This window comes from Notolepis coatsorum (genome assembly GCF_963971535.1).
Source record: "Notolepis coatsorum genome assembly, chromosome: 11".
NCBI lineage: Eukaryota > Metazoa > Chordata > Actinopteri > Aulopiformes > Paralepididae > Notolepis > Notolepis coatsorum.
Genome location: NC_140175.1, coordinates 125,132,494 through 125,159,391, shown reverse-complemented (window position 1 = coordinate 125,159,391; position 26,898 = coordinate 125,132,494). Strand labels below are relative to the sequence as shown.

At 44.9% G+C, this 26,898-nt stretch overlaps 1 protein-coding gene across 1 annotated transcript in view; it reads left to right on the top strand.

The window, feature by feature from the left end:
- LOC311237265 (fibrillin-2-like) overlaps window positions 1-26,898 on the top strand; it is a gene marked incomplete at its 5' end in the record, with an annotated part of 361,408 nt that overhangs the window by 222,030 nt on the left and 112,480 nt on the right. Inside the window, 3 exon segments of the mRNA XM_084325071.1 lie at window positions 2,126-2,179; window positions 2,788-2,913; window positions 21,638-21,763. Of these exon segments, the coding sequence (XP_084181197.1) occupies window positions 2,126-2,179; window positions 2,788-2,913; window positions 21,638-21,763 (306 nt within the window).

Here is a 26,898-nt window from a genome sequence, read left to right as displayed (position 1 = left end):
GCGAAACGCGTTGTGCAAACAATAAATAAGCAAAAACGAGTCCTGTGGAGTGTGCGGTCCCTTCTTTCCTTTGAAGGTTTTCTCCTTTTAGTTTATTTATCTCTCTTGCGCTGACCTGCACCTCCAGTCGGGGTCCAACCAGATGTGCACGAGTCCTATCTAGTTTAATATATATATATATATATATATATTTCTTTTTTTTTTATTATTATTTTTTTTATCGGATCGGGAAAGATCGGTATAGGTAGATACTCAAAATCACATGATCGGGATCGGATCGGGAGCAAAAAAATGTGATCGGGACATCCCTAACCGTAACCTGTTGCGTGTGACGTTACCAAGAGAAGCCCCGCTTTCAGTGCTTTGTGGGCAGCGCTACTGCACGCTCACACAGACACACACAACAGATGAGGAAGTGGACAGATCCGACCAGCATTGCTGGCTCCTCACAATGCAAACGCGAAAATTTACATTACAGATGAACTGCAGAGAAAATTTCCAATTTATCATCCCGGTCGAGACTAATTGGAAGCGGAGTGCAACGCGTGCAAAGCTTGACCATTATGTTTATGTGTCTAATAAAGGTGCTGGCGATCTCAAAGCTCACATGGACACAGCAAAACATTACAAACAAAGCAGTGCGAGGCGAGAGTTTGATGGCAAAGTTGACCGAATTGATTGAAGAATGCAGCTATACAGAGAGAGAAAGAAAATAATTGAAAACTATTTTGATGCCTCAAAATTATGTTTTGGTTTGATAAGATGCTTATGATACAATCATTCTAAGGATTATGTGTGTAATAAATTAGTTTAGTACACTAATTGCAACAAATCTGAAACTGCATAGTGCACTTTTAAATTAGTATCTTTGTGAGGTTAGTGTTTTATAATTTACATTACATTGAAAAGATAAAGATATATTTTTTTAAAGCTGGATTTTCTAATACAGAAGAGGTATTATTTAGAACATTACATCATATTTTTCTTGTTATTTATTTTGCCCAGTAAGACTTGAAAATATATATTATTTTGTCATAGGTTGATTTAGTTATTTTCTTGAGATTTGTCAGATAGATTACTTTAGGCATAATACAGCATGTTGAGTAACTTTGGTTATAGAGAGATATTATTTTGTTATATAAAATAATATAAACAATAATTTTATATCCATACAGAGGAGGTATACTTTAAATATATTATAATGATAAGGCATCTTTGAGTAAACTTTGATTAAGTATCTTGAGGCTGAAGGCAGAGTGTCCTCTTTAAAAAAAATCACAATATGGTCACCCTTGAAGTCGCATTATAATTCACTTAATAAAATAATGACGACTCAGCCTCCTAAAAAGACAAAAGTTAGTGACACGACTCACACCGCCGCCGCCAAAGTAAGGACTATGCTCTGTATCGTCAATCAATGGTAGCTGATGTCTGCTCAGGAGGTTTGAGTGTTTGCTCAGACCAAAAAATAATTAGAGGGAACATTGCTCCCAGTGCATAAAGTTGAAACTAGTTAAACTTTTGGAAAGGAGCGCGCTCATCAAGGTAATCAACATCGAGGAAGGGGCGGAGCCGCGGCAGTCGCGAGACCCAGGAAAACGCTCTGAGCTTTTTTTTTCTTTTTTCAAAGTGGTCCGCCTTGAAAAAAACGTCCGCTATGGACACAAGCCCTAATGATGTTGTCGACAATCCAATGCTGTTCCTCGTACTAAACTCCGGCTAGTTAGTCACAAAGTCAGCTCCTGTCTGTACATGTTGACTGAAGCGCACTGAGATTTACTCCACAATGACACAAGGTAGATTTACTCCAGAGTACCACTTTTTACACCCCTGGGTAGACCCCTGATTAGTGGGAAATATAAACTATCCCTTTAAGCTACGTGTCCAAACAATTCAATACAAGGGGCCTTCGGCGGAGAATTGGCCGCGCTCACTGGTTGAATAGTGAATAATGTTGTTTACGGCTTGATTTGTGTGTCTGATTAATCCTCTGTTGGCCGCGGTGAACCCTGCACGACCCCAGCTGTCGACTTGAGAACCAGCAGGTTTTACTGAAGCGCCGGAGCAGTGTTTATTCCACCTTTACTTTCACTCCTTCTCATCTCGTTACCGTCTTGTCTTACAGCGGAGTTCCAAGTGCTGTGCGCGAGCGGAACCGGCTTCTCTGTCCACGGCACAGGTGAGGACACTCTCCAGTCACCCGTTCACCATTACACTCCGTGGTGCTTTTACACCCGTTCACCATTACACTCTGTGGTGCTTTTACACCCGTTCACCATTACACTCGTGGTGCTTTTACACCCGTTCACCATTACACTCTGTGGTGCTTTTACACCCGTTCACCATTACACTCCGTGGTGCTTTTACACCCGTTCACCATTACACTCTGTGGTGCTTTTAAACCCGTTCACCATTACACTCCGTGGTGCTTTTAAACCCGTTCACCATTACACTCTGTGGTGCTTTTAAACCCGTTCACCATTACACTCTGTGGTGCTTTTAAACCCGTTCACCATTACACTCTGTGGTGCTTTTAAACCCGTTCACCATTACACTCTGTGGTGCTTTTAAACCCGTTCACCATTACACTCCGTGGTGCTTTTAAACCCGTTCACCATTACACTCTGTGGTGCTTTTAAACCCGTTCACCATTACACTCCGTGGTGCTTTTACACCCGTTCACCATTACACTCCGTGGTGCTTTTACACCCGTTCACCATTACACTCTGTGGTGCTTTTAAACCTGCGGGAACGACCTGCCACTGATACCTCTGTGCCGTCCACCAGACATCGACGAGTGCGCGCTGGACCCGGACCTCTGTGCCGACGGCGCCTGTGAGAACCTGAGAGGCGGCTTCCGCTGCCTCTGCAACGCGGGCTACGAGTCCGACCAGACGGGGAAGAAGTGCGTTGGTGAGTAGACACTAGACGTGACGACGTCCACATACCTACATAACACAGATTTGAATCGGTTTTGTTGGGCAGTCAACTTCCTTTTTATGGTTTCCTTTACTGAGACAGTAGGAAGGCTGAGAGGGAGACAGAGTAGAGGAGACACAGGAGAGAAGGTTCTTTATTGAGACAGTAGGAAGGCTGAGAGGAGACAGAGTAGAGGAGACACAGGAGAGAAGGTTCTTTATTGAGACAGTAGGAAGGCTGAGAGGGAGACAGAGTAGAGGAGACACAGGAGAGAAGGTTCTTTATTGAGACAGTAGGAAGGCTGAGAGGAGACAGAGTAGAGGAGACACATGAGAGAAGGTTCTTTATTGAGACAGTAGGAAAACTGAGAGGGAGACAGAGTAGAGGAGACACAGGAGAGAAGGTTCTTTATTGAGACAGTAGGAAGGCTGAGAGGGAGACAGAGTAGAGGAGACACAGGAGAGAAGGTTCTTTATTGAGACAGTAGGAAGGCTGAGAGGGAGACAGAGTAGAGGAGACACAGGAGAGAATGTTCTTTATTGAGACAGCAGGAAGGCTGAGAGGGAGACAGAGTAGAGGAGACACAGGAGAGAAGGTTCTTTATTGAGACAGTAGGAATGCTGAAAGGGAGACAGAGTAGAGGAGACACAGGAGAGAATGTTCTTTATTGAGACAGCAGGAAGGCTGAGAGGGAGACAGAGTAGAGGAGACACAGGAGAGAAGGTTCTTTATTGAGACAGTAGGAAGGCTGAGAGGGAGACAGAGTAGAGGACACAGGAGAGAAGGTTCTTATTGAGACAGTAAGGAAGGGCTGAGAGGGAGACAGAGTAGAGGAGACACAGGAGAGAAGGTTCTTTATTGAGACAGTAAGGAAGGCTGAGAGGGAGACAGAGTAGAGGAGGCACACGAGAGAGGTTCTTTATTGAGACAGTAGGAAGGCTGAGAGGGAAGTAACAGAGTAGAGGAGACACAGGAGAGAAGGTTCTTTATTGAGACAGTAGGAAGGCTGGAGAGGGAGACAGAGTAGAGGAGACTACAGGAGAGAAGGTTGATCTTTATTGAGACAGTAGGAAGGCTGAGAGGGAGACAGAGTAGAGGAGACACAGGAGAGAAGGTTCTTTATTGAGACAGTAGGAAGGCTGAGAGGGAGACAGAGTAGAGGAGACACAGGAGAGAAGGTTCTTTATTGAGACAGTAGGAAGGCTGAGAGGGAGACAGAGTAGAGGAGACACAGGAGAGAAGGTTCTTTATTGAGACAGTAGGAAGGCTGAGAGGGAGACAGAGTAGAGGAGACACAGGAGAGAAGGTTCTTTATTGAGACAGTAGAAGGCTGAGAGGGAGACAGAGTAGAGGAGACACAGGAGAGAAGGTTCTTTATTGAGACAGTAGGAAGGCTGAGAGGGAGACAGAGTAGAGGAGACACAGGAGAGAAGGTTCTTTATTGAGACAGTAGGAAGGCTGAGAGGGAGACAGAGTAGAGGAGACACAGGAGAGAAGGTTCTTTATTGAGACAGTAGGAAGGCTGAGAGGGAGACAGAGTAGAGGAGACACAGGAGAGAAGGTTCTTTATTGAGACAGTAGGAAGGCTGAGAGGGAGACAGAGTAGAGGAGACACAGGAGAGAAGGTTCTTTATTGAGACAGTAGGAAGGCTGAGAGGGAGACAGAGTAGAGGAGACACAGGAGAGAAGGTTCTTTATTGAGACAGTAGGAAGGCTGAGAGGGAGACAGAGTAGAGGAGACACAGGAGAGAAGGTTCTTTATTGAGACAGTAGGAAGGCTGAGAGGGAGACAGAGTAGAGGAGACACAGGAGAGAAGGTTCTTTATTGAGACAGTAGGAAGGCTGAGAGGGAGACAGAGTAGAGGAGACACAGGAGAGAAGGTTCTTTATTGAGACAGTAGGAAGGCTGAGAGGGAGACAGAGTAGAGGAGACACAGGAGAGAAGGTTCTTTATTGAGACAGTAGGAAGGCTGAGAGGGAGACAGAGTAGAGGAGACACAGGAGAGAAGGTTCTTTATTGAGACAGTAGGAAGGCTGAGAGGGAGACAGAGTAGAGGAGACACAGGAGAGAAGGTTCTTTATTGAGACAGTAGGAAGGCTGAGAGGGGAGACAGAGTAGAGGAGACACAGGAGAGAAGGTTCTTTATTGAGACAGTAGGAAGGCTGAGAGGGAGACAGAGTAGAGGAGACACAGGAGAGAAGGTTCTTTATTGAGACAGTAGGAAGGCTGAGAGGGAGACAGAGTAGGGGAGACACAGGAGAGAAGTTCTTTATTGAGACAGTAGGAGGCTGAGAGGGAGACAGTAGGAGAGACACAGGAGAGAAGGTTCTTTATTGAGACAGTAGGAAGGCTGAGAGGGAGACAGAGTAGAGGAGACACAGGAGAGAAGGTTCTTTATTGAGACAGTAGGAAGGCTGAGAGGGAGACAGTAGGAGAGACACAGGAGAGAAGGTTCTTTATTGAGACAGTAGGAAGGCTGAGAGGGAGACAGAGTAGAGGAGACACAGGAGAGAAGGTTCTTTATTGAGACAGTAGGAAGGCTGAGAGGGAGACAGAGTAGAGGAGACACAGGAGAGAAGGTTCTTTATTGAGACAGTAGGAAGGCTGAGAGGGAGACATAGTAGGAGGAGACACAGGAGAGAAGGTTCTTTATTGAGACAGTAGGAAGGCTGAGAGGGAGACAGAGTAGAGGAGACACAGGAGAGAAGGTTCTTTATTGAGACAGTAGGAAGGCTGAGAGGGAGACAGAGTAGAGGAGACACAGGAGAGAAGGTTCTTTATTGAGACAGTAGGAAGGCTGAGAGGGAGACAGAGTAGGAGAGACACAGGAGAGAAGGTTCTTTATTGAGACAGTAGGAAGGCTGAGAGGAGACAGAGTAGAGAAGGTTCTTAATTGAGACAGTAGGAAGGCTGAGAGGGAGACAGAGTAGAGGAGACACAGGAGAGAAGGTTCTTTATTGAGGACAGTAGGAAGGCTGAGAGGGAGACAGAGTAGAGGAGACACAGGAGAGAAGGTTCTTTATTGAGACAGTAGGAAGGCTGAGAGGGAGACAGAGTAGAGAGACACAGGAGAGAAGGTTCTTTATTGAGACAGTAGGAAGGCTGAGAGGGAGACAGAGTAGAGGAGACACAGGAGAGAAGGTTCTTTATTGAGACAGTAGGAAGGCTGAGAGGGAGACAGAGTAGGAGGAGACACAGGAGAGAAGGTTCTTTATTGAGACAGTAGGAAGGCTGAGAGGGAGACAGAGTAGAGGAGACACAGGAGAGAAGGTTCTTTATTGAGACAGTAGGAAGGCTGAGAGGGAGACAGAGTAGAGGAGACACAGGAGAGAAGGTTCTTTATTGAGACAGTAGGAAGGCTGAGAGGGAGACAGAGTAGAGAATGTTCTTTATTGAGACAGTAGGAAGGCTGAGAGGGAGACAGAGTAGAGGAGACACAGGAGAGAAGGTTCTTTATTGAGACAGTAGGAAGGCTGAGAGGGAGACAGAGTAGAGGAGACACAGGAGAGAAGGTTCTTTATTGAGACAGTAGGAAGGCTGAGAGGGAGACAGAGTAGGGGAGACACAGGAGAGAAGGTTCTTTATTGAGACAGTAGAAGGCTGAGAGGGAGACAGTAGGAGAGACACAGGAGAGAAGGTTCTTTATTGAGACAGTAGGAAGGCTGAGAGGGAGACAGAGTAGAGGAGACACAGGTGAGAAGGTTCTTTATTGAGACAGTAGGAAGGCTGAGAGGGAGACAGAGCAGAGGAGACACAGGAGAGAAGGTTCTTTATTGAGACAGTAGGAAGGCTGAGAGGGAGACAGAGTAGGAGAGACACAGGAGAGAAGGTTATATTGAGACAGTAGGAAGGCTGAGAGGGAGACACAGGAGAGGAGACACACGAGAGAAGGTTCTTTATTGAGACAGTAGGAAGGCTGAGAGGGAGACAGAGTAGAGGAGACACACGAGAGAATGTTCTTTATTGAGACAGTAGGAAGGCTGAGAGGGAGGACAGAGTAGGAGAGACACAGGAGAGAAGGTTCTTTATTGAGACAGTAGGAAGGCTGAGAGGGAGACAGAGTAGAGAAGGTTCTTTATTGAGACAGTAGGAAGGCTGAGAGGGAGACAGAGTAGAGGAGACACAGGAGAGAAGGTTCTTTATTGAGACAGTAGGAAGGCTGAGAGGGAGACAGAGTAGAGGAGACACAGGTGAGAAGGTTCTTTATTGAGACAGTAGGAAGGCTGAGAGGGAGACAGAGCAGAGGAGACACAGGAGAGAAGGTTCTTTATTGAGACAGTAGGAAGGCTGAGAGGGAGGACAGAGTAGAGGAGACACAGGAGAGAAGGTTCTTTATTGAGACAGTAGGAAGGCTGAGAGGGAGACAGAGTAGGGGGAGACACAGGAGAGAAGGTTCTTTATTGAGACATTAGGAAGGCTGAGAGGGAGACAGTAGGAGAGACACAGGAGAGAAGGTTCTTTATTGAGACAGTAGGAAGGCTGAGAGGGAGACAGAGTAGAGGAGACACAGGAGAGACGGTTCTTATTGAGACAGTAGGAAGGCTGAGAGGGAGACAGTAGGAGAGACACAGGAGAGAAGGTTCTTTATTGAGACAGTAGGAAGGCTGAGAGGGAGACAGAGTAGAGGAGACACAGGAGAGAAGGTTCTTTATTGAGACAGTAGGAAGGCTGAGAGGGAGACAGAGTTAGAGGAGACACAGGAGAGAAGGTTCTTTATTGAGACAGTAGGAAGGCTGAGAGGGAGACAGAGTGGAGGAGACACAGGAGAGAAAGTTCTTTATTGAGACAGTAGGAAGGCTGAGAGGGAGACAGAGTAGGGGAGACACAGGAGAGAAGGTCTTTATTGCGACAGTAGGAAGGCTGAGAGGGAGACAGAGTAGAGGAGACACAGGAGAGAAGGTTCTTTATTGAGACAGTAGGAAGGCTGAGAGGGAGACAGAGTAGGAGAGACACAGGAGAGAAGGTTCTTAATTGAGACAGTAGGAATGCTGAGAGGAGACAGAGTAGAGAAGGTTCTTTATTGAGACAGTAGGAAGGCTGAGAGGGAGACAGAGTAGAGGAGACACAGGAGAGAAGGTTCTTTATTGAGACAGTAGGAAGGCTGAGAGGGAGACAGAGTAGAGGAGACACAGGAGAGAAGGTTCTTTATTGAGACAGTAGAAGGCTGAGAGGGAGACAGAGTAGAGGAGACACAGGAGATAAGGTTCTCTATTGAGACAGTAGGAAGGCTGAGAGGGAGACAGAGTAGAGGAGACACAGGAGAGAAGGTTCTTTATTGAGACAGTAGGAAGGCTGAGAGGGAGACATAGTAGGGGAGACACAGGAGAGAAGGTTCTTTATTGAGACAGTAGGAAGGCTGAGAGGGAGACAGAGTAGAGGAGACACAGGAGAGAAGGTTCTTTATTGAGACAGTAGGAAGGCTGAGAGGGAGACATAGTAGAGGAGACACAGGAGAGAAGGTTCTTTATTGAGACAGTAGGAAGGCTGAGAGGGAGACAGAGTAGAGAATGTTCTTTATTGAGACAGTAGGAAGGCTGAGAGGGAGACAGAGTAGAGGAGACACAGGAGAGAAGGTTCTTTATTGAGACAGTAGGAAGGCTGAGAGGGAGACAGAGTAGAGGAGACACAGGAGAGAAGGTTCTTTATTGAGACAGTAGGAAGGCTGAGAGGGAGACAGAGTAGAGGAGACACAGGAGAGAAGGTTCTTTATTGAGACAGTAGGAAGGCTGAGAGGGAGACAGTAGGATAGACACAGGAGAGAAGGTTCTTTATTGAGACAGTAGGAAGGCTGAGAGGGAGACAGAGTAGAGGAGACACAGGTGAGAAGGTTCTTTATTGAGACAGTAGGAAGGCTGAGAGGGAGACAGAGCAGAGGAGACACAGGAGAGAAGGTTCTTTATTGAGACAGTAGGAAGGCTGAGAGGGAGACAGAGTAGGAGAGACACAGGAGAGAAGGTTCTATTGAGACAGTAGGAAGGCTGAGAGGGAGACACAGGAGAGGAGACACACGAGAGAAGGTTCTTTATTGAGACAGTAGGAAGGCTGAGAGGGAGACAGAGTAGAGGAGACACACGAGATAAGGTTCTTTATTGAGACAGTAGGAAGGCTGAGAGGGAGACAGAGTAGGAGAGACACAGGAGAGAAGGTTCTTTATTGAGACAGTAGGAAGGCTGAGAGGGAGACAGAGTAGAGAAGGTTCTTTATTGAGACAGTAGGAAGGCTGAGAGGGAGACAGAGTAGAGGAGACACAGTAGAGAATGTTCTTTATTGAGACAGTAGGAAGGCTGAGAGGGAGACAGAGTAGAGGAGACACAGGAGAGAAGGTTCTTTATTGAGACAGTAGGAAGGCTGAGAGGGAGACAGAGTAGAGAATGTTCTTTATTGAGACAGTAGGAAGGCTGAGAGGGAGACAGAGTAGAGGAGACACAGGAGAGAAGGTTCTTTATTGAGACAGTAGGAAGGCTTGAGAGGGGAGACAGAGTAGAGGAGACACAGGAGAGAAGGTTCTTTATTGAGACAGTAGGAAGGCTGAGAGGGAGACAGAGTAGAGGAGACACAGGAGAGAAGGGTTCTTTATTGAGACAGTAGGAAGGCTGAGAGGGAGACAGAGTAGGGGACACACAGGAGGTTCTGGTAGGATCTGATCCCAGGCCAGTGCATATATTGATTATTATTCAGGATAATATGATGTCTTTGATTTGGTACATGCAAGCGCCATATCCCATTTACACTGGCCCGATCATCCCGACGATGGAAAACCAGAGGGGTACGGGGTACAGAGGCACGTAAACCCGTCACCGCCATTCATGGTTGTCCTTCGCTGTCTGTGTATGTTCCGTAAGTTAGCGGCCATTTCCAGCATGTCTTCACCCGCTCGCCGCTGACAGTGACAATAAGCACGTATCACCCGCTCGCCGCTGACAGTGACAATAAGCACGTATCACCCGCTCGCCGCTGACAGTGACAATAAGCACGTATCACCCGCTCGCCGCTGACAGTGACAATAAGCACGTATCACCCGCTCGCCGCTGACAGTGACAATAAGCACGTATCACCCGCTCGCCGCTGACAGTGACAATAAGCACGTATCACACGCTCGCCGCTGACAGTGACAATAAGCACGTATCACACGCTCGCCGCTGACAGTGACAATAAGCACGTATCACCCGCTCGCCGCTGACAGTGACAATAAGCACGTATCACCCGCTCGCCGCTGACAGTGACAATAAGCACGTATCACCCGCTCGCCGCTGACAGTGACAATAAGCACGTCTGAAGAAATAATGTCAGAAAGGCGCGTCGTCGCCCGGTCCTGGACCAACACGGAGTCGCCAGAAGACCGTGTGTTCGGTTCCCCTCCCGGCTTTACCAGCCAGAACACCGCCTGTTCGGTTCCCCTCCCGGCTTTACCAGCCAGAACACCGTGTGTTCGGTTCCCCTCCCGGCTTTACCAGCCAGAACACCGCGTGTTCGGTTCCCCTCCCGGCTTTACCAGCCAGAACACCGCGTGTTCGGTTCCCCTCCCGGCTTTACCAGCCAGAACACCGCGTGTTCGGTTCCCCTCCCGGCTTTACCAGCCAGAACACAGCGTGTTCGGTTCCCCTCCCGGCTTTACCAGCCAGAAGGCCGCGTGTTCGGTTCCCCTCCCGGCTTTACTAGCGGTAACAACACAGGTGCTCCATTGTACGTCTGGAAAATGTGACCCCCCCCCCCCCTTCCCTTGGACTACCGTCTATAGTCTAAACACCTCTGCAATTAGACAGAGGACAACGTTATCCAATCAGAATCATTACCACCACCTTTGCGACACAAGTCACCCTTCATGCATATTGAAGTGACATCATGTGTGTAGCTGCTGGCAGCGGGAGAGACAGGAAGTGACATCATGTGTGTAGCTGCTGGCAGCGGGAGAGACAGGAAGTGACATCATGTGTGTAGCTGCTGGCAGCGGGAGAGACAGGAAGTGACATCATGTGTGTAGCTGCTGGCAGCGGGAGAGACAGGAAGTGACATAATGTGTGTAGCTGCTGGCAGCGGGAGAGACAGGAAGTGACATCATGTGTGTAGCTGCTGGCAGCGGGAGAGACAGGAAGTGACATCATGTGTGTAGCTGCTGGCAGCGGGAGAGACAGGAAGTGACATCATGTGTGTAGCTGCTGGCAGCGGGAGAGACAGGAAGTGACATCATGTGTGTAGCTGCTGGCAGCGGGAGAGACAGGAAGTGACATCATGTGTGTAGCTGCTGGCAGCGGGAGAGAGACAGGAAGTGACATCATGTGTGTAGCTGCTGGCAGCGGGAGAGACAGGAAGTGACATCATGTGTGTAGCTGCTGGCAGCGGGAGAGACAGGAAGTGACATCATGTGTGTAGCTGCTGGCAGCGGGAGAGACAGGAAGTGACATCATGTGTGTAGCTGCTGGCAGCGGGAGAGACAGGAAGTGACATCATGTGTGTAGCTGCTGGCAGCGGGAGAGAGACAGGAAGTGACATCATGTGTGTAGCTGCTGGCAGCGGGAGAGAGACAGGAAGTGACATCATGTGTGTAGCTGCTGGCAGCGGGAGAGAGACAGGAAGTGACATCATGTGTGTAGCTTCTGGCAGCAGGAGAGAGACAGGAAGACAGAACACTTTAAAGAAGTGAGGGACATGGCCAAGAGGAGAGAGAGGGAGGGAGGGAGGGAGGGAGGGAGGGAGGGAGGGAGAGAGAGAGAGAGAGAGAGAGAGAGAGAGAGAGAGAGAGAGAGAGAGAGAGAGAGAGAGAGAGAGAGAGAGAGAGAGAGAGAGAGAGAGAGAGAGAGAGAGAGAGAGAGGGAGAGTGAGGGGAGGACTCTGGCTGACCCCACGGCTGGGGAGGAATACTCAACTACTGTACGGTCAAAGTAGTGGGCGACAATGTCAGACGTTGGTTTCTGCTTTAAGAATCATTGTGAAATTGTTTGCATGAACGTTTCAAAATCATTGGGCAAAAGACCACATTACTAACTTTGTATTACAGTTGAATATATCCTCACATCTCTTACTGCAATATAATGTGGGCCAACACTTACCCTTATTACTTACAACTAATCCAGAGAGCTCAGAAATCCTTTGCAAGAATTGCAAACAACTTTTCTTATTTAGCCCCAAGCAAACCATTATTTAAACAACTGCAACTACTCGCAATTTATGAGGTCAACAAGTACTAAACAGGGGTTCTTATGTATAAAGTAATTGGTCTTCCCAGGTATGGACTTCAGGGTCATGTTGAGGTATCTTCATTTTTTTTTTTTTTACATATTATGAAAGTACAGATTCATACCTTCAAAATAAGCCATCACTTGAACATTTTGGTGGGATACTTTGCAAGCTACTTCCTATGATTCATGGTGATTATCACAAAACGTATTCAGAGATAATAGCCTTCAAGAGACGAGCAGGCTATTCAGTGACAATAGTGAAACAACTACAACACTACCCAGAAGTCATTGTAATCCATGGCCCCCCTCTCTCTAGGGCAATTAACACCTGGCAGCTTTCCAGTCTGAGGCTCTTTGTTATTAAAATGAGTCTGGTGACTGGTAGTGGTACACCTTCTGTAGTGTGGTAGTGAAAGGGTTAACCTTCTGTAGTGTGGTAGTGAAAGGGACCCTGATAATAAACAAGAGACAAAATCAAGTTTCAAGATTTTATTAGCATTTAAAATAACACGAGATAAAAATAGACATGCTAAAGTCAATGTTCAATGTTCTGATGGCCTCTCCAGAAGCATTTAGATGTAAATACATGTAGTGTGGTAGTGAAAGACACAACAACTAGGTTAACCTTCTGTAGTCTGGTAGTGAAAGGTTAACCTTCTGTAGTGTGGTAGTGAAAGGGTTAACCTTCTGTAGTGTGGTAGTGAAAGGTTAACCTTCTGTAGTGTGGTAGTGAAAGGTTAACCTTCTGTAGTGTGGTAGTGAAAGGGTTAACCTTCTGTAGTGTGGTAGTGAAAGGGACCCTGATAATAAACAAGAGACAAAATCAAGTTTCAAGATTTTATTAGCATTTAAAATAACACGAGATAAAAATAGACATGCTAAAGTCAATGTTCAATGTTCTGATGGCCTCTCCAGATGATCACCGTGGTCTTTTTGAACCGCCGCTGGATATTTTGGCTGGTGGTGCCGGGCATGTTACGTCCTGGGCTTCCTCATCACAGAACTCTCTGATCTTGTGGAACAGATAGTGTTGTCTTGCAGAGTCCAGTCCCGGTGGTGGCAGCACAGGAAGTCCATCTATAGGCGGCAGGACACGGACGTCACGGAGCAGCTGGAATCTGGTTTCAGCGCCATCAATAGACATCTTTGCCACAACCACACCAGGTTCCTTGGAATCAAAGCTGCAATAATAAAGTGAAACGTTAGTACAGGGCATTGCCTTGGTATATAAACGCCACACAGATGCCTTCGTGACGCAAGATGGTAACAGCTGACCGGTAAAGTTCTTTTGGTGTGCCTGGCGTCCAGGGAGGTGAACAGCATGATCTTCTGCATAATTCAACACAAATTGAACTACTTTTTCGATATCTTCATATTTTATGCAATGCTTGTTGTTGTGTGGTGATCGCTTTTTTGTGCGAAGACACATGCCATTTTCTGACATGTGTTTGCTTATTGCAATCAAGCGATCCTTACCTATTCTTGGGAGAGAAGAGGGGGGGGGGGGGGAGACAGAGAGAGAGATAGTTAGATCATCATCATCACAAGTACCGGTACCTGTCTGTACCACACCCAGTCTACATGATTGTGGAGACAGAGACAGAGAAGTTAGATCATCATCATCATCAATCATCATCATCACAAGTACCGGTACCTGTCTGTACCACACCCAGTCTACATGATTGTGGAGACAGAGAGAGATAGTTAGATCATCATCATCAATCATCATCATCATCACAAGTACCGGTACCTGTCTGTACCACACCCAGTCTACATGATTGTGGAGACAGAGAGAGATAGTTAGATCATCATCATCAATCATCATCATCATCACAAGTACCGGTACCTGTCAAGTACCGGTACTTTATACTATACTATGCTACTATACTCTACTATAATGTACTATAATTAGTTTTAATAAAATGGGGGACCCTGATAATAAACAAGACTAATCAAGTTTCAAGATTTTATTATCATTTAAAAAAAAATAGGCGTGATGTACTATATTAGTTTTAAATAGACAATAATAATAACTTACCCGTGGATGAAGAGGAAAGCTTCACGGCAGATTTGTATCGCCCCGAAGAAATAGTTTGTGTAAGCACGTTGTCTTTTTTTGGAAAACGATTTATTTCCGATAGTCCATTCTGACTTTCGACCAAAAGCCTGGAGCTGCGCCATAATAATCAAGTCTTTATGATCCTCTTCGAGAGCCGCTATCTCAAAACGCCTTGTGTAAACTTCATCACGGTCCAATTTTGTGATACATGACCGCCGATTATATTATTTTAATATATAAAATATTAAAGATTCGCTCACTAGTTCTACCAGAAACGGAGTTGAGGCGAAGCATTACTAAGCTTCTGTAGTGTGGCAGTGAAAGGGTTAACGCGCCCTCATCGCGCCGCAGTGCAGTTTACATCAGGGCCCCCACAATAATGAAAAAGCCGATGAAAAAGCCATTTTTTATCACTCCGTTTCCGTATTAAATTAATTTACTTTTAGCCATTAGGTTGGAAAAAATGCACCCTACCGAAATTCGTTCGCTCATAAAATTCGAACTGTGTTTTAATGGTTTTTAATTAAGTTAAAACACACGTTTTATAAAGGCCGTAAAGGCCTCTTTTTTTTAATCTTTTTTTTAGACACTGCGTTACGTTGCTTATAAATCATCTGAACTTATAACATTAAGATAGTGTATTAATAGTGTGTTATTCTAAAGCTAATGACGTCTGTGTGTTAACACCTATTAAGTACAGTACTTAACCCCTGTGGACAGGCCCCACAGCCCGCGCGTGTAGTTTTTTCTCCTCACTTGGAAGAAAATTTGTGGAACTATTATAACAATAATTACCTCATTTACAAGTTGTATTTAAGTTTGCAACTAAGGGCAAATAAGGGAACACATCAATGACAATTCAAATATGTAAAAAAAATCAAGATATCGATTTTTAGGATTTTCTAAACAGCAAGACATTTTCTTCATTTCAGAGCACCTCCCCCTTTGCGGATCAAATCGGGTTTGGTCACGGCGAGTCACAGAGAGTACACAGTGGCAGAATACCTGAGCACTGTGACTGAAGATCCTTGAGCACAGCCTAGCCATCGAGAAAGGCCGCCATAGGCAGACTGTGTGTGTTAGAAAGAGAGAGAGAGAGAGAGAGAACATGTGTGTTTGTCATGTGTGTGTGTGTTAGAGAGAGACTAGAGCATGTATGACAGATTCAAAAGGACAAAGATCAACACTTAAATCCAACAAGAAGAGGGTCTATACCAGAGAAACCAAAGCAGCAAGGAGCCAATGGCCGACATCAGCTAAATAGGCTAGCCAGGTACTGTGACCAGGCCACACACAGCTTTGGCCAACGGCCCAACGCTACCCAAGCTACACAAACGACCATTCACACACAGCACATGTCGTATCTCCAAATGTTGTGAAGTAGCATATGTTTTGCCTGGAAAAAAACATTGTTATTAACAAAACATTCGGGAGGGGAAGGAAGGAAGAGTGGGGTAATGTCATGACATTTTCATTAATCTTACCTGCACGAGGAACGCAGGGCGAAAGGCCGCAACACAGGTCTCCACGTTGACGAAAGGCCTCTCGCTGTCGGGACAAAGCTATGGCCAGAGCCTTGTCATGGTGCAGGCCCGACTACATCTTCTGTCAAAGATGATGTCGTAGTCAGAGTGCCAGGGCCTGCTATTCTCAAGGCTAACTGATAGCATCAAACGAACGTTCCCAGCTGACGCTAAACAGCTAACTGGCTAACAGTTAGCTCAATCAGGCACCTGGCTGTATGTAGTAGCCGCATAGCTTGCTTCTGCGTTTCACTAACAGCTAACAAGCTATGCGGCTACTGTCTACATACAGCCAGGTGCTCTCACCAGGCACACACCGTTAGCTACTAGTAGTATTAGCTAGTCGACCAGTTTGGCTCCAGAGAGAGAGAAAGATAGATAGGTCCACGGCGGGTATATAATCATAGGTTGACTCACCATAACGCAGTATCAATGCGGCGGCAGCGGCGCCAATGGTAAAGTTGGAAGGAGACTTTCTTGGCCCACGGTGTAATTTCTTCTTCTTCTTCTTCGAGTACTTTCCGGCAGACTGGACACCTTTCGGCGTATTGCTGCCTAACAGATTTATCTGCTCACAAGTTCTCTTCTCCTTCTTTTGAAAAGACATCCACTCGCCTCGCTCCTCTGAATAGCGCTGAATTAGATAATCCCTGTACCTCGTGTAGCCTTTAGCTAAGCTAGCTACTAGCCGACATCATCATGGCTATATCCCGACTGAACCACACGTTAGCACTCAATATTATAACGTAGCTAAAGCTAACTAGCTGTCCCTGTCTTTAGCTGGGATGGCTAGCCTGACTGAACTGTCTAACATGCAACAACTTTCATCTTCAGTCCATCTGCCGAACAATGTCCTCTTCATCTTGGCTGGCATAACCTCCAATGCTGCACGCGCGAAATAGTCAGACTCTACCTTACCTGTAACCCCTCCCCTCATTGAAACCAATTCTGCTGCAGAGCCTCAAAGCTGCCTCCAATAGTATATCTGCAGAGCCAATAGTGTATCTGCAGAGCCGCAGAGCCAGGAACAAGTCAGACACATTCTACAAACGTGTCTAATGTGAAATATATAAGCATATAAGCAAAACTAGATTTTAGGTCTGTGATGAAAAAGGGCCTCGCGGGAAGGGGGGCCTCACAAAAAAAAAAAAAAAAAAAAAAATTTAATTTAAAAAAAAAAAAAAAATTGCGAGGCCCCCCTTCCCGCGAGGCCCTGTGCGACCGCACTGCTCGCACACCCCCTGAGGCGGCCCTGTCTGTAGTATCCTTGTGTATTTGTGAGTAGTCTTTTTTTTCAACATTATAATTGTTGTATAATGCTGTATTATTGTATGTATCTGTGTGTATGAGAGAGGGATATGCACATGTGTGTTTGCGCATAATGTGTGTGTGTGTGTGTGTGTGTGTGTGTGTGTGTGTGTGGGGGGGGGGGTTCTGTGTAGTTATTCTATCTGTGTGTGTGTCCATTCCTGAGCCGTATTAACTCTTTTGGTGTGGGTAACATACATACTATTAATCCCTTCCTATTCAACCTTCCTTTTCCTACTGTAAGGTTTCTAGTGTCAACGAGGGAGGGTACTGCTTGCGGGGGGAACCAAGTTATTTATTTACAATTCAGTCACTAGGTGTGGGAGGGTGCTAGAGGAGTAATTGGGGGAAGTGAGAGCGTGTTGGGGAGTACTGCTGACCGCCCTGGAAGGGAGAGGAAGACCAGAGTACCGGACCAGGTTCGTAAATCCCGGGCCCCATCCACTCCCACTGCCAGCCTCCAGTTGACGCTCCAGACCCAAAGACGGAGGTGCAGCTAGCCAGAGTTCTACTGTGTCTCGCTACCCAGTGACTGTGCACACCCGTTCCCACGAAGCAGGGATAATCCAACCTTCTACATTGGTTTAAGAGGGGGGGTCGCTTATAAGCCCTTGGGCTTTTTGACCTTTCCTGCACATTTTGACTGTTCTTATTTTACTTATTTGATTCCAGAATGTATGTTTGTAAGTACTAATAACAATAAACAAACAATTAAAAAATACACTTCATTCACCTGTGAACACGACTTGCAAAAGACGAGGACACTCCTTTAATGGCAGGAAGTCAAAATTAGACTGGTCCTTTAATGGCAGGAAGTCAAAATTAGATTGGTCCTTTAATGGCAGGAAGTCAGAATTAGACTGGTCCTTTAATGGCAGGAAGTCAAAATTAGACTGGTCCTTTAATGGCAGGAAGTCAGAATTAGATTGGTCCTTTAATGGCAGGAAGTCAGAATTAGACTGGTCCTTTAATGGCAGGAAGTCAGAATTAGACTGGTCCTTTAATGGCAGGAAGTCAGAATTAGACTGGTCCTTTAATGGCAGGAAGTCATAATTAGACTGGTCTTTTAATGGCAGGAAGTCAGAATTAGACTGGTCCTTTAATGGCAGGAAGTCAGAATTAGACTGGTCCTTTAATGGCAGGAAGTCAGAATTAGACTGGTCCTTTAATGGCAGGAAGTCAGATTTACACTGGTCTTTTAATGGCAGGAAGTCATAATTAGACTGGTCCTTTAATGGCAGGAAGTCAGAATTAGACTGGTCCTTTAATGGCAGGAAGTCATAATTAGACTGGTCCTTTAATGGCAGGAAGTCAGAATTAGACTGGTCCTTTAATGGCAGGAAGTCAGAATTAGACTGGTCCTTTAATGGCAGGAAGTCAGATTTACACTGGTCCTTTAATGGCAGGAAGTCAGAATTAGACTGGTCCTTTAATGGCAGGAAGTCAGAATTAGACTGGTCCTTTAACACGCTGTTTGGTAGTTAATGGCAGGGAGTCAGAACTAGACTGGTCCTTTAACACGTTGTTTGGTAGTTAATGGCAGGGAGTCAGAACTAGACTGGTCCTTTAACACGTTGTTTGGTAGTTAATGGCAGGGAGTCAGAACTAGACTGGTCCTTTAACACGCTGTTTGGTAGTTAATGGCAGGGAGTCAGAATTAGACTGGTCCTTTAACACGCTGTTTGGTAGTTAATGGCAGGGAGTCAGAATTAGACTGGTCCTTTAACACGCTGTTTGGTAGTTAATGGCAGGGAGTCAGAACTAGACTGGTCCTTTAACACGTTGTTTGGTAGTTAATGGCAGGAAGTCAGAATTAGACTGGTCCTTTAACACGTTGTTTGGTAGTTAATGGCAGGGAGTCAGAATTAGACTGGTCCTTTAACACGTTGTTTGGTAGTTAATGGCAGGGAGTCAGAATTAGACTGGTCCTTTAACACGTTGTTTGGTAGTTAATGGCAGGAAGTCAGAATTAGACTGGTCCTTTAACACGCTGTTTGGTAGTTAATGGCAGGAAGTCAGAATTAGACTGGTCCTTTAACACGCTGTTTGGTAGTTAATGGCAGGGAGTCAGAATTAGACTGGTCCTTTAACACGCTGTTTGGTAGTTAATGGCAGGGAGTCAGAATTAGACTGGTCCTTTAACACGTTGTTTGGTAGTTAATGGCAGGGAGTCAGAATTAGACTGGTCCTTTAACACGTTGTTTGGTAGTTAATGGCAGGGAGTCAGAATTAGACTGGTCCTTTAACACGTTGTTTGGTAGTTAATGGCAGGGAGTCAGAATTAGACTGGTCCTTTAACACGTTGTTTGGTAGTTAATGGCAGGGAGTCAGAATTAGACTGGTCCTTTAACACGTTGTTTGGTAGTTAATGGCAGGAAGTCAGAATTAGACTGGTCCTTTAACACGTTGTTTGGTAGTTAATGGCAGGAAGTCAGAATTAGACTGGTCCTTTAACACGCTGTTTGGTAGTTAATGGCAGGGAGTCAGAATTAGACTGGTCCTTTAACACGTTGTTTGGTAGTTAATGGCAGGAAGTCAGAATTAGACTGGTCCTTTAACACGCTGTTTGGTAGTTAATGGCAGGGAGTCAGAATTAGACTGGTCCTTTAACACGCTGTTTGGTAGTTAATGGCAGGGAGTCAGAACTAGACTGGTCCTTTAACACGTTGTTTGGTAGTTAATGGCAGGAAGTCAGAATTAGACTGGTCCTTTAACACGCTGTTTGGTAGTTAATGGCAGGAAGTCAGAATTAGACTGGTCCTTTAACACGCTGTTTGGTAGTTAATGGCAGGGAGTCAGAATTAGACTGGTCCTTTAACACGCTGTTTGGTAGTTAATGGCAGGGAGTCAGAATTAGACTGGTCCTTTAACACGCTGTTTGGTAGTTAATGGCAGGAAGTCAGAATTAGACTGGTCCTTTAACACGCTGTTTGGTAGTTAATGGCAGGAAGTCAGAATTAGACTGGTCCTTTAACACGTTGTTTGGTAGTTAATGGCAGGGAGTCAGAACTGGTCTTTAACACGTTGTTTGGGAGTTTGACCAATTTCAGAAGACTTTCCAGAATGTGCTGCGGTTCATTTTTATTTAAATTTGTAATTAATGAATTCATAATAATCTTGTTACAGTTTGTCAGATTCAAATCAGTGTTGGCATGAGACAGATAAAACGCAGACAGTTCCAAAAAACATTCAACCCCAAAGTATTTAGCTTGGCTTTTATCAAGGTAATAATGAAGATGCAAACATTACTGTTATATCATCCAGCCTCAGTCCAAGATTCCATTCACTGGTGTTGATTTTAGAGAATGAATGCAGGAAACATTGGCAAAGTTCTGGCCCCCTGTGCTTCCACTCCCCTCCCAGTGCCTGGCTGGCCTCCTTGGTTCTGTGTGTGAGGGCGGACGGCTGGTTTGTGTAATCTATCATTTTGCTCCAACATATCAACATTGGGTCTCATTCTCCAACGGACTTAAGACAAAAAATTTGCTCTTAGGGCCATTTAAGACATCTTAGGGTGCTTTCACACCAGAGCTGTTTGGTCCGGACTATCGGACCAGAGTTCGTTTCCTCGGATAGTCCGCTTGGTTTGGGGTGGTGTGAATGCTCAGTCGAACTCTGGTGCGGACCAAACGACGCAGTGTACAAGTTGTTTAGCGAGAGGATGGTGGTAATGGGCTTCAATAGAACAATGGATCAATGCCAGCTCTGGTGTGAAAGACCCACATCCAGCCCGAAACATATCGTTGAGTCTTTCGAAGATGAGACCATCAGAAGGCATCACCAGCACCGCCTCCGGCTCGCAGTCACACACACACACACACACACACACACACACACACACACACACACACACACACACACACACACACACACACACACACACACACACACACACACACACACACACACACACACACACACACACACACACACACACACACACACAAGCGCCCTTTTCGACCGCGCGACATTGTTCAGAAAGTTTGGTGCACTTGACAAATTGCAATGTGAATGCAGACCGAACCAAATTAAGAATGCAACAATGTTGCAACTTCACCCCCCGAATCGCACAGAGTCCGCCAAAACTATATGTGAAAGCGCCCTTAGATTTTGGGATTCCCCAACCCCATTCCCTAAGCTTGAATTTTATTTATTTTTCCGACATCAATTGCGAAATTCTTTATCGTACAAATATTGTCATATTTATTTAAATTATGATTAATTAATTCCAAGGAGGCCTGTAGAGTTGACATGAAGGAATCACTATGATTCCTCCCAAATAAAGCCGAATCCACAGCTGGGGAATCCCAAAATCAAAGATGTCTTAAATGGCCCTAAGAGCAAATTTTTTGTCTTAAGTCTGTTGGAGAATGAGACCCATTGTTATCAGATGAAAAATAAAAGTGGCTCAGGAGGTAGAGCGGTCGTCTGGGAGGTTCCCGTTTGATTCCCTCTCCTCCCAGGCAGCGTGTCGATGTGTCCTTGAGCAAGACACTTAACCCCTAACTGCTCCCGATGAGCAGGTTGGCACCTTGCATGGTCGCCTCTGCCGTCGGTGTGTGAATGTGTGAGTGAACAAAATTGCTATATAAATGCACCATATACCATTCACCATTCACCGTACTCTATCCCTCTCGCCTGTGTGTTGCAGATATTGATGAATGCCTGGTGAACAGGCTGCTCTGTGACAACGGTCTGTGTCGGAACGTCCCTGGAAGCTACAGCTGTACCTGCCCCCGAGGCTACCTGTTCAGCCCGGACTCTGAGACCTGTGAAGGTGAGACCTGTTCAGCCCGGACTCTGAGACCTGTGAAGGTGAGACCTGTTCAGCCCGGACTCTGAGACCTGTGAAGGTGAGACCTGTTCAGCCCGGACTCTGAGACCTGTGAAGGTGAGACCTGTTCAGCCCGGACTCTGAGACCTGTGAAGGTGAGACCTGTTCAGCCCGGACTCTGAGACCTGTGAAGGTGAGACCTGTTCAGCCCGGACTCTGAGACCTGTGAAGGTGAGACCTGTTCAGCCCGGACTCTGAGACCTGTGAAGGTGAGACCTGTTCAGCCCGGACTCTGAGACCTGTGAAGGTGAGACCTGTTCAGCCCGGACTCTGAGACCTGTGAAGGTGAGACCTGTTCAGCCCGGACTCTGAGACCTGTGAAGGTAAGCAGGGATGCGTTCTTCATGGGACGAGGCTGCAGTGAGTGCAGCCAAAGTTTTGTGAGCAGAAGCGCGTGCATGCACACGCACGGATGTGCACGGCACGTGCATGCACACAGGAATGCGCTTCACTCGCCAACTCGCTATAAGTACCCCACCTGGGCTACTTTGCATATCAATAGCGCCGGTCGTCAGGTGTGTAAGGGGCCTTTCTCACTCAGCCTTTGGGATCGAATCACCGCCCCGGAGCACGGGGGGGAGTGTTCTCACTCACCCCTTTTGGGGTGCGAAACGGCGCTGATTCGTTTGACCCCCCGCTGAACGGGATCAGTTGGATTAGGTGGTCTCGGAATCGCGCCGTGCGACACACACAATGTCGTTACTGTCATGCTTGCTTGAATTTTGGGCAGATAACACCACAGCAACAACTGGAGAATACCCACAAAAACGATATTTATGGGCAATTTGAGAGTTCAGACCTCAACCAAAAACAAGTGGATGAAAAACATGAAGCCACGTTACAAACGCACAGCACTTCCCTGGCTCGCATTAGGCCTGGCAATTTTTGTTTGCCATGCTATTTTCTATACATTAGTTTCTTGTTTGAATGCATTTATTTCTATTAGACCAGTGGTGCCCAACCAGTCGGCCGTGGTCGACCAGTAGATCAATGACATGTAATATAATTGCCACAAACGATGGGATAATGTTAGCTTCTGAACAGGCTAGCTAACTAGCTCCGTGTCCCAAATAGCTGCAGCTACCTGTTGTCAAGTTATTGTTATAAGGACCCCAGTCCAAGCTACAACAGTCTGCATTCCCTTAACAATTGTTTGTATTGAGCCGTATTGTATTGTACCCATTATGCAATATGTTAAATAAGTTTACATCCATTCATTCTGCTAGCATTAACGATTGGTTGAGCACTGCCACTGGCTAACATGAGCTAGCGTTAGCTATCAGCCCCTGTTAGCTCAAAGCTCCTCTTTCAACTTAACAAGCATTAAACAAAATGGCCCAGTCATCTATTCACCTTTGTTTAATACACACAGCGTTGTCTCTAATGTTATCTAACTACTGATAGCTCCCGATATCATCAGTTTGGTGCTGGCTAACTAGCGTGAGCTAACGTTAGCTTCTAGCCACAATGCTATACGGTTATAATGGCATATTCCATTGACGTTAGCATGCAGCTAACAATGTAGCTACCGATCTTTTTTTAGACTAAACTATCCGCTCTTGGTGGTCACTTGTGTTGATGTTAGTTTTGTTTCATCAACAAATGACAGGCAGAACACACAGTGAATGTATCCGTTTTGTTTATTGCACTTTTATTAGACTTTGCTGAAAAAGAAGTGCTGTAATGGGCAAACAGGCAAAGATGGTGGCGCCCGGCGCCGCCTTGTTGACTTTCTTTGCAGGAAACGTGACGGGAACGTGACATCATCGCCTACGGCAAGCGTAAACGCTCAAAAGGCAAACCGTAAACAGAACCCGGAATGAAACAAGACTGCAGTGTGTACGGAAACTAGAGGGGGGAGAGGGGGGGGGGGGGGGGTTCGAATCAGATCTCGGAACGGGCCAGAACGGAACGGAATAGAAACGAATAGGGTGAGTGAGAAAGGGCCCTTTAGAACTTGTGAATGAAATGTGTTACATTCCATTCGTAGAGGCAATTAGGCACCATCTTTAGTCTGTGCCAGAGCCTTATAATCGATGACTCTGGTCTGTGCTTAAGCGAGGGAACATGTATGCGCATTAAGGTGAGCCAGTTAGCTCTCACCCATTTTGGGAAAACATCACTAGGGCTCGATATCGAAATTCAATACTTTTATTGTATCGGTCGAATTGCTTCGATACTATGGAGTGTCGGAAAAAATGATACCTAGCCCTAAATATCACTCATTGTAAGGAGACTGAGATGAAGTATTGTTGGTGTGAAAGTTCTTTGTGGACTTGGCTATCTGAAAACATAGACATAGTAGATAGTAGATAGTAGTATAGACATAGTAGATAGTAGATAGTAGTATATACATAGTAGATAGTAGATAGTAGTATAGACATAGTAGACAGTAGATAGTAGTATAGACATAGTAGATAGTAGATAGTAGTATAGACATAGTAGATAGTAGATAGTAGTATAGACATAGTAGATAGCAGATAGTAGTATAGACATAGTAGATAGTAGATAGTAGTATAGACATAGTAGATAGTAGATAGTAGTATAGACATAGTAGATAGTAGATAGTAGTATAGACATAGTAGACAGTAGATAGTAGTATAGACATAGTAGATAGTAGATAGTAGTATAGACATAGTAGATAGTAGATAGTAGTATAGACATAGTAGATAGTAGATAGTAGTATAGACATAGTAGATAGTAGATAGTAGTATAGACATAGCAGATAGTAGTATAGACATAGTAGATAGTAGATAGTAGTATAGACATAGTAGATAGTAGATAGTAGTATAGACATAGTAGATAGTAGATAGTAGTATAGACATAGTAGATAGTAGATAGTAGTATAGACATAGTAGATAGTAGATAGTAGTATATACATAGTAGATAGTAGATAGTAGTATAGACATAGTAGATAGTAGATAGTAGTATAGACATAGTAGATAGTAGATAGTAGTATAGACATAGTAGATAGTAGATAGTAGTATAGACATAGTAGTACTCACCATGGATGCTTTAAAAAAGGGCCTCAAAACACATCTTTATAATAGAGCATTTTGTTGATTTGTATCTAGTTTTAGCTACACATTTTATGTTCTTTTACTAGTAGCCCTTCTTATTTTATGTCTTTTACTTTTTTACTAGTTTTAGTCCTACTTATTTTATATTATTTTACTCTCTTACTAGTTTGTTCTTCTACACTGTACCACATTTCTTCCACAAATATAAAGCGCCCCTACAAATTGAATATATATTATTATTATTATTATTATTATTATTATTATTATTATTATTATTATTATTATTATTATTATTATTATTATTATTATTATTATTATTATTATTATTATTATTATTATTATCATTATTATTATTATCATTAGCATAGTACATAATAGTAAAAGACAGTAAGAGGGTGATTTTATATTTAATATAAACCTATTTAATATTTTCTATAGACATCATTTGTCTTTTCCCTCAATACCTGATCAGTAGGGATGGGTACCGAATTCGGTACTTTTGAGGTACCGAACCGAAACACGTCGGTACTACCGAGTATCGAATCAAGTGAGATACCAAAAAAATTTTAATTAACTTTTTCTTTTTTTTTTTTTTTTTACTTTTTTCTTTTCATGTCAACGTTCACACGCACAATATATGCTTACCTAGGATTTGACTTGACTCAACAACAAAGCAGTCGGAGCAATGACAAGCCGAAAACTGTTGAAATTGTAGTTATTTGAAGTTTGGATTTTCTTTTTCATGACTGATCACTATGCTACATAAATAAAATTTCTTGAGACTAAAGTACCGAAAAAAGGTACCGTTGGGTACCGGTATCGATTCACAGGTACCGGTACCGGTACCGGTTCAAATGTGAAAGGTACCCATCCCTACTGATCAGAGTATCTCGGTTCTGTTTCTGCTGATATGAAGCCGAGGCCTGATCCCCATTGGCTCACATCCTGCTCACAGATGTCTGTTTGAAGTCCCCCCCCCCCCCCCCCCCCCCAGAAACATCCTATGAGTTATCGTCCACGCCATATGCATACTCAGTACCAGGACCGTATCTGAAAGCCAGCGCTCCTCTCGTACAGAGCATCACCACACGCATCACCACACGCATCACCACACGCGTCACCACACGTCTCATCACACGTCATGTAGCATCACATCATGTAGCATCATGTAGCATCACATCATGTAGCATCACATCATGTAGCATCACATCATGTAGCATCATGTAGCATCATGTAGCATCATGTAGCATCACATCATGTAGCATCACATCATGTAGCATCACATCATGTAGCATCACATCATGTAGCATCATGTAGCATCACATCATGTAGCATCATGTAGCATCACATCATGTAGCATCATGTAGCATCACATCATGTAGCATCATGTAGCATCATGTAGCATCACATCATGTAGCATCATGTAGCATCATGTAGCATCACATCATGTAGCATCATGTAGCATCATGTAGCATCACATCATGTAGCATCATGTAGCATCACATCATGTAGCATCACATCATGTAGCATCACATCATGTAGCATCATGTAGCATCACATCATGTAGCATCACATCATGTAGCATCACATCATGTAGCATCACATCATGTAGCATCATGTAGCATCATGTAGCATCACATCATGTAGCATCACATCATGTAGCATCACATCATGTAGCATCATGTAGCATCATGTAGCATCACATCATGTAGCATCACATCATGTAGCATCATGTAGCATCACATCATGTAGCATCATGTAGCATCACATCATGTAGCATCACATCATGTAGCATCACATCATATAGCATCACATCATATAGCATCACATCATGTAGCATCACATCATGTAGCATCACATCATGTAGCATCATGTAGCATCACATCATGTAGCATCACATCATGTAGAATCATGTAGCATCATGTATCATCATGTAGCATCATGTAGCATCACATCATGTAGCATCACATCATGTAGCATCATGTAGCATCACATCATGTAGCATCATGTAGCATCACATCATGTAGCATCATGTAGCATCACATCATGTAGCATCAC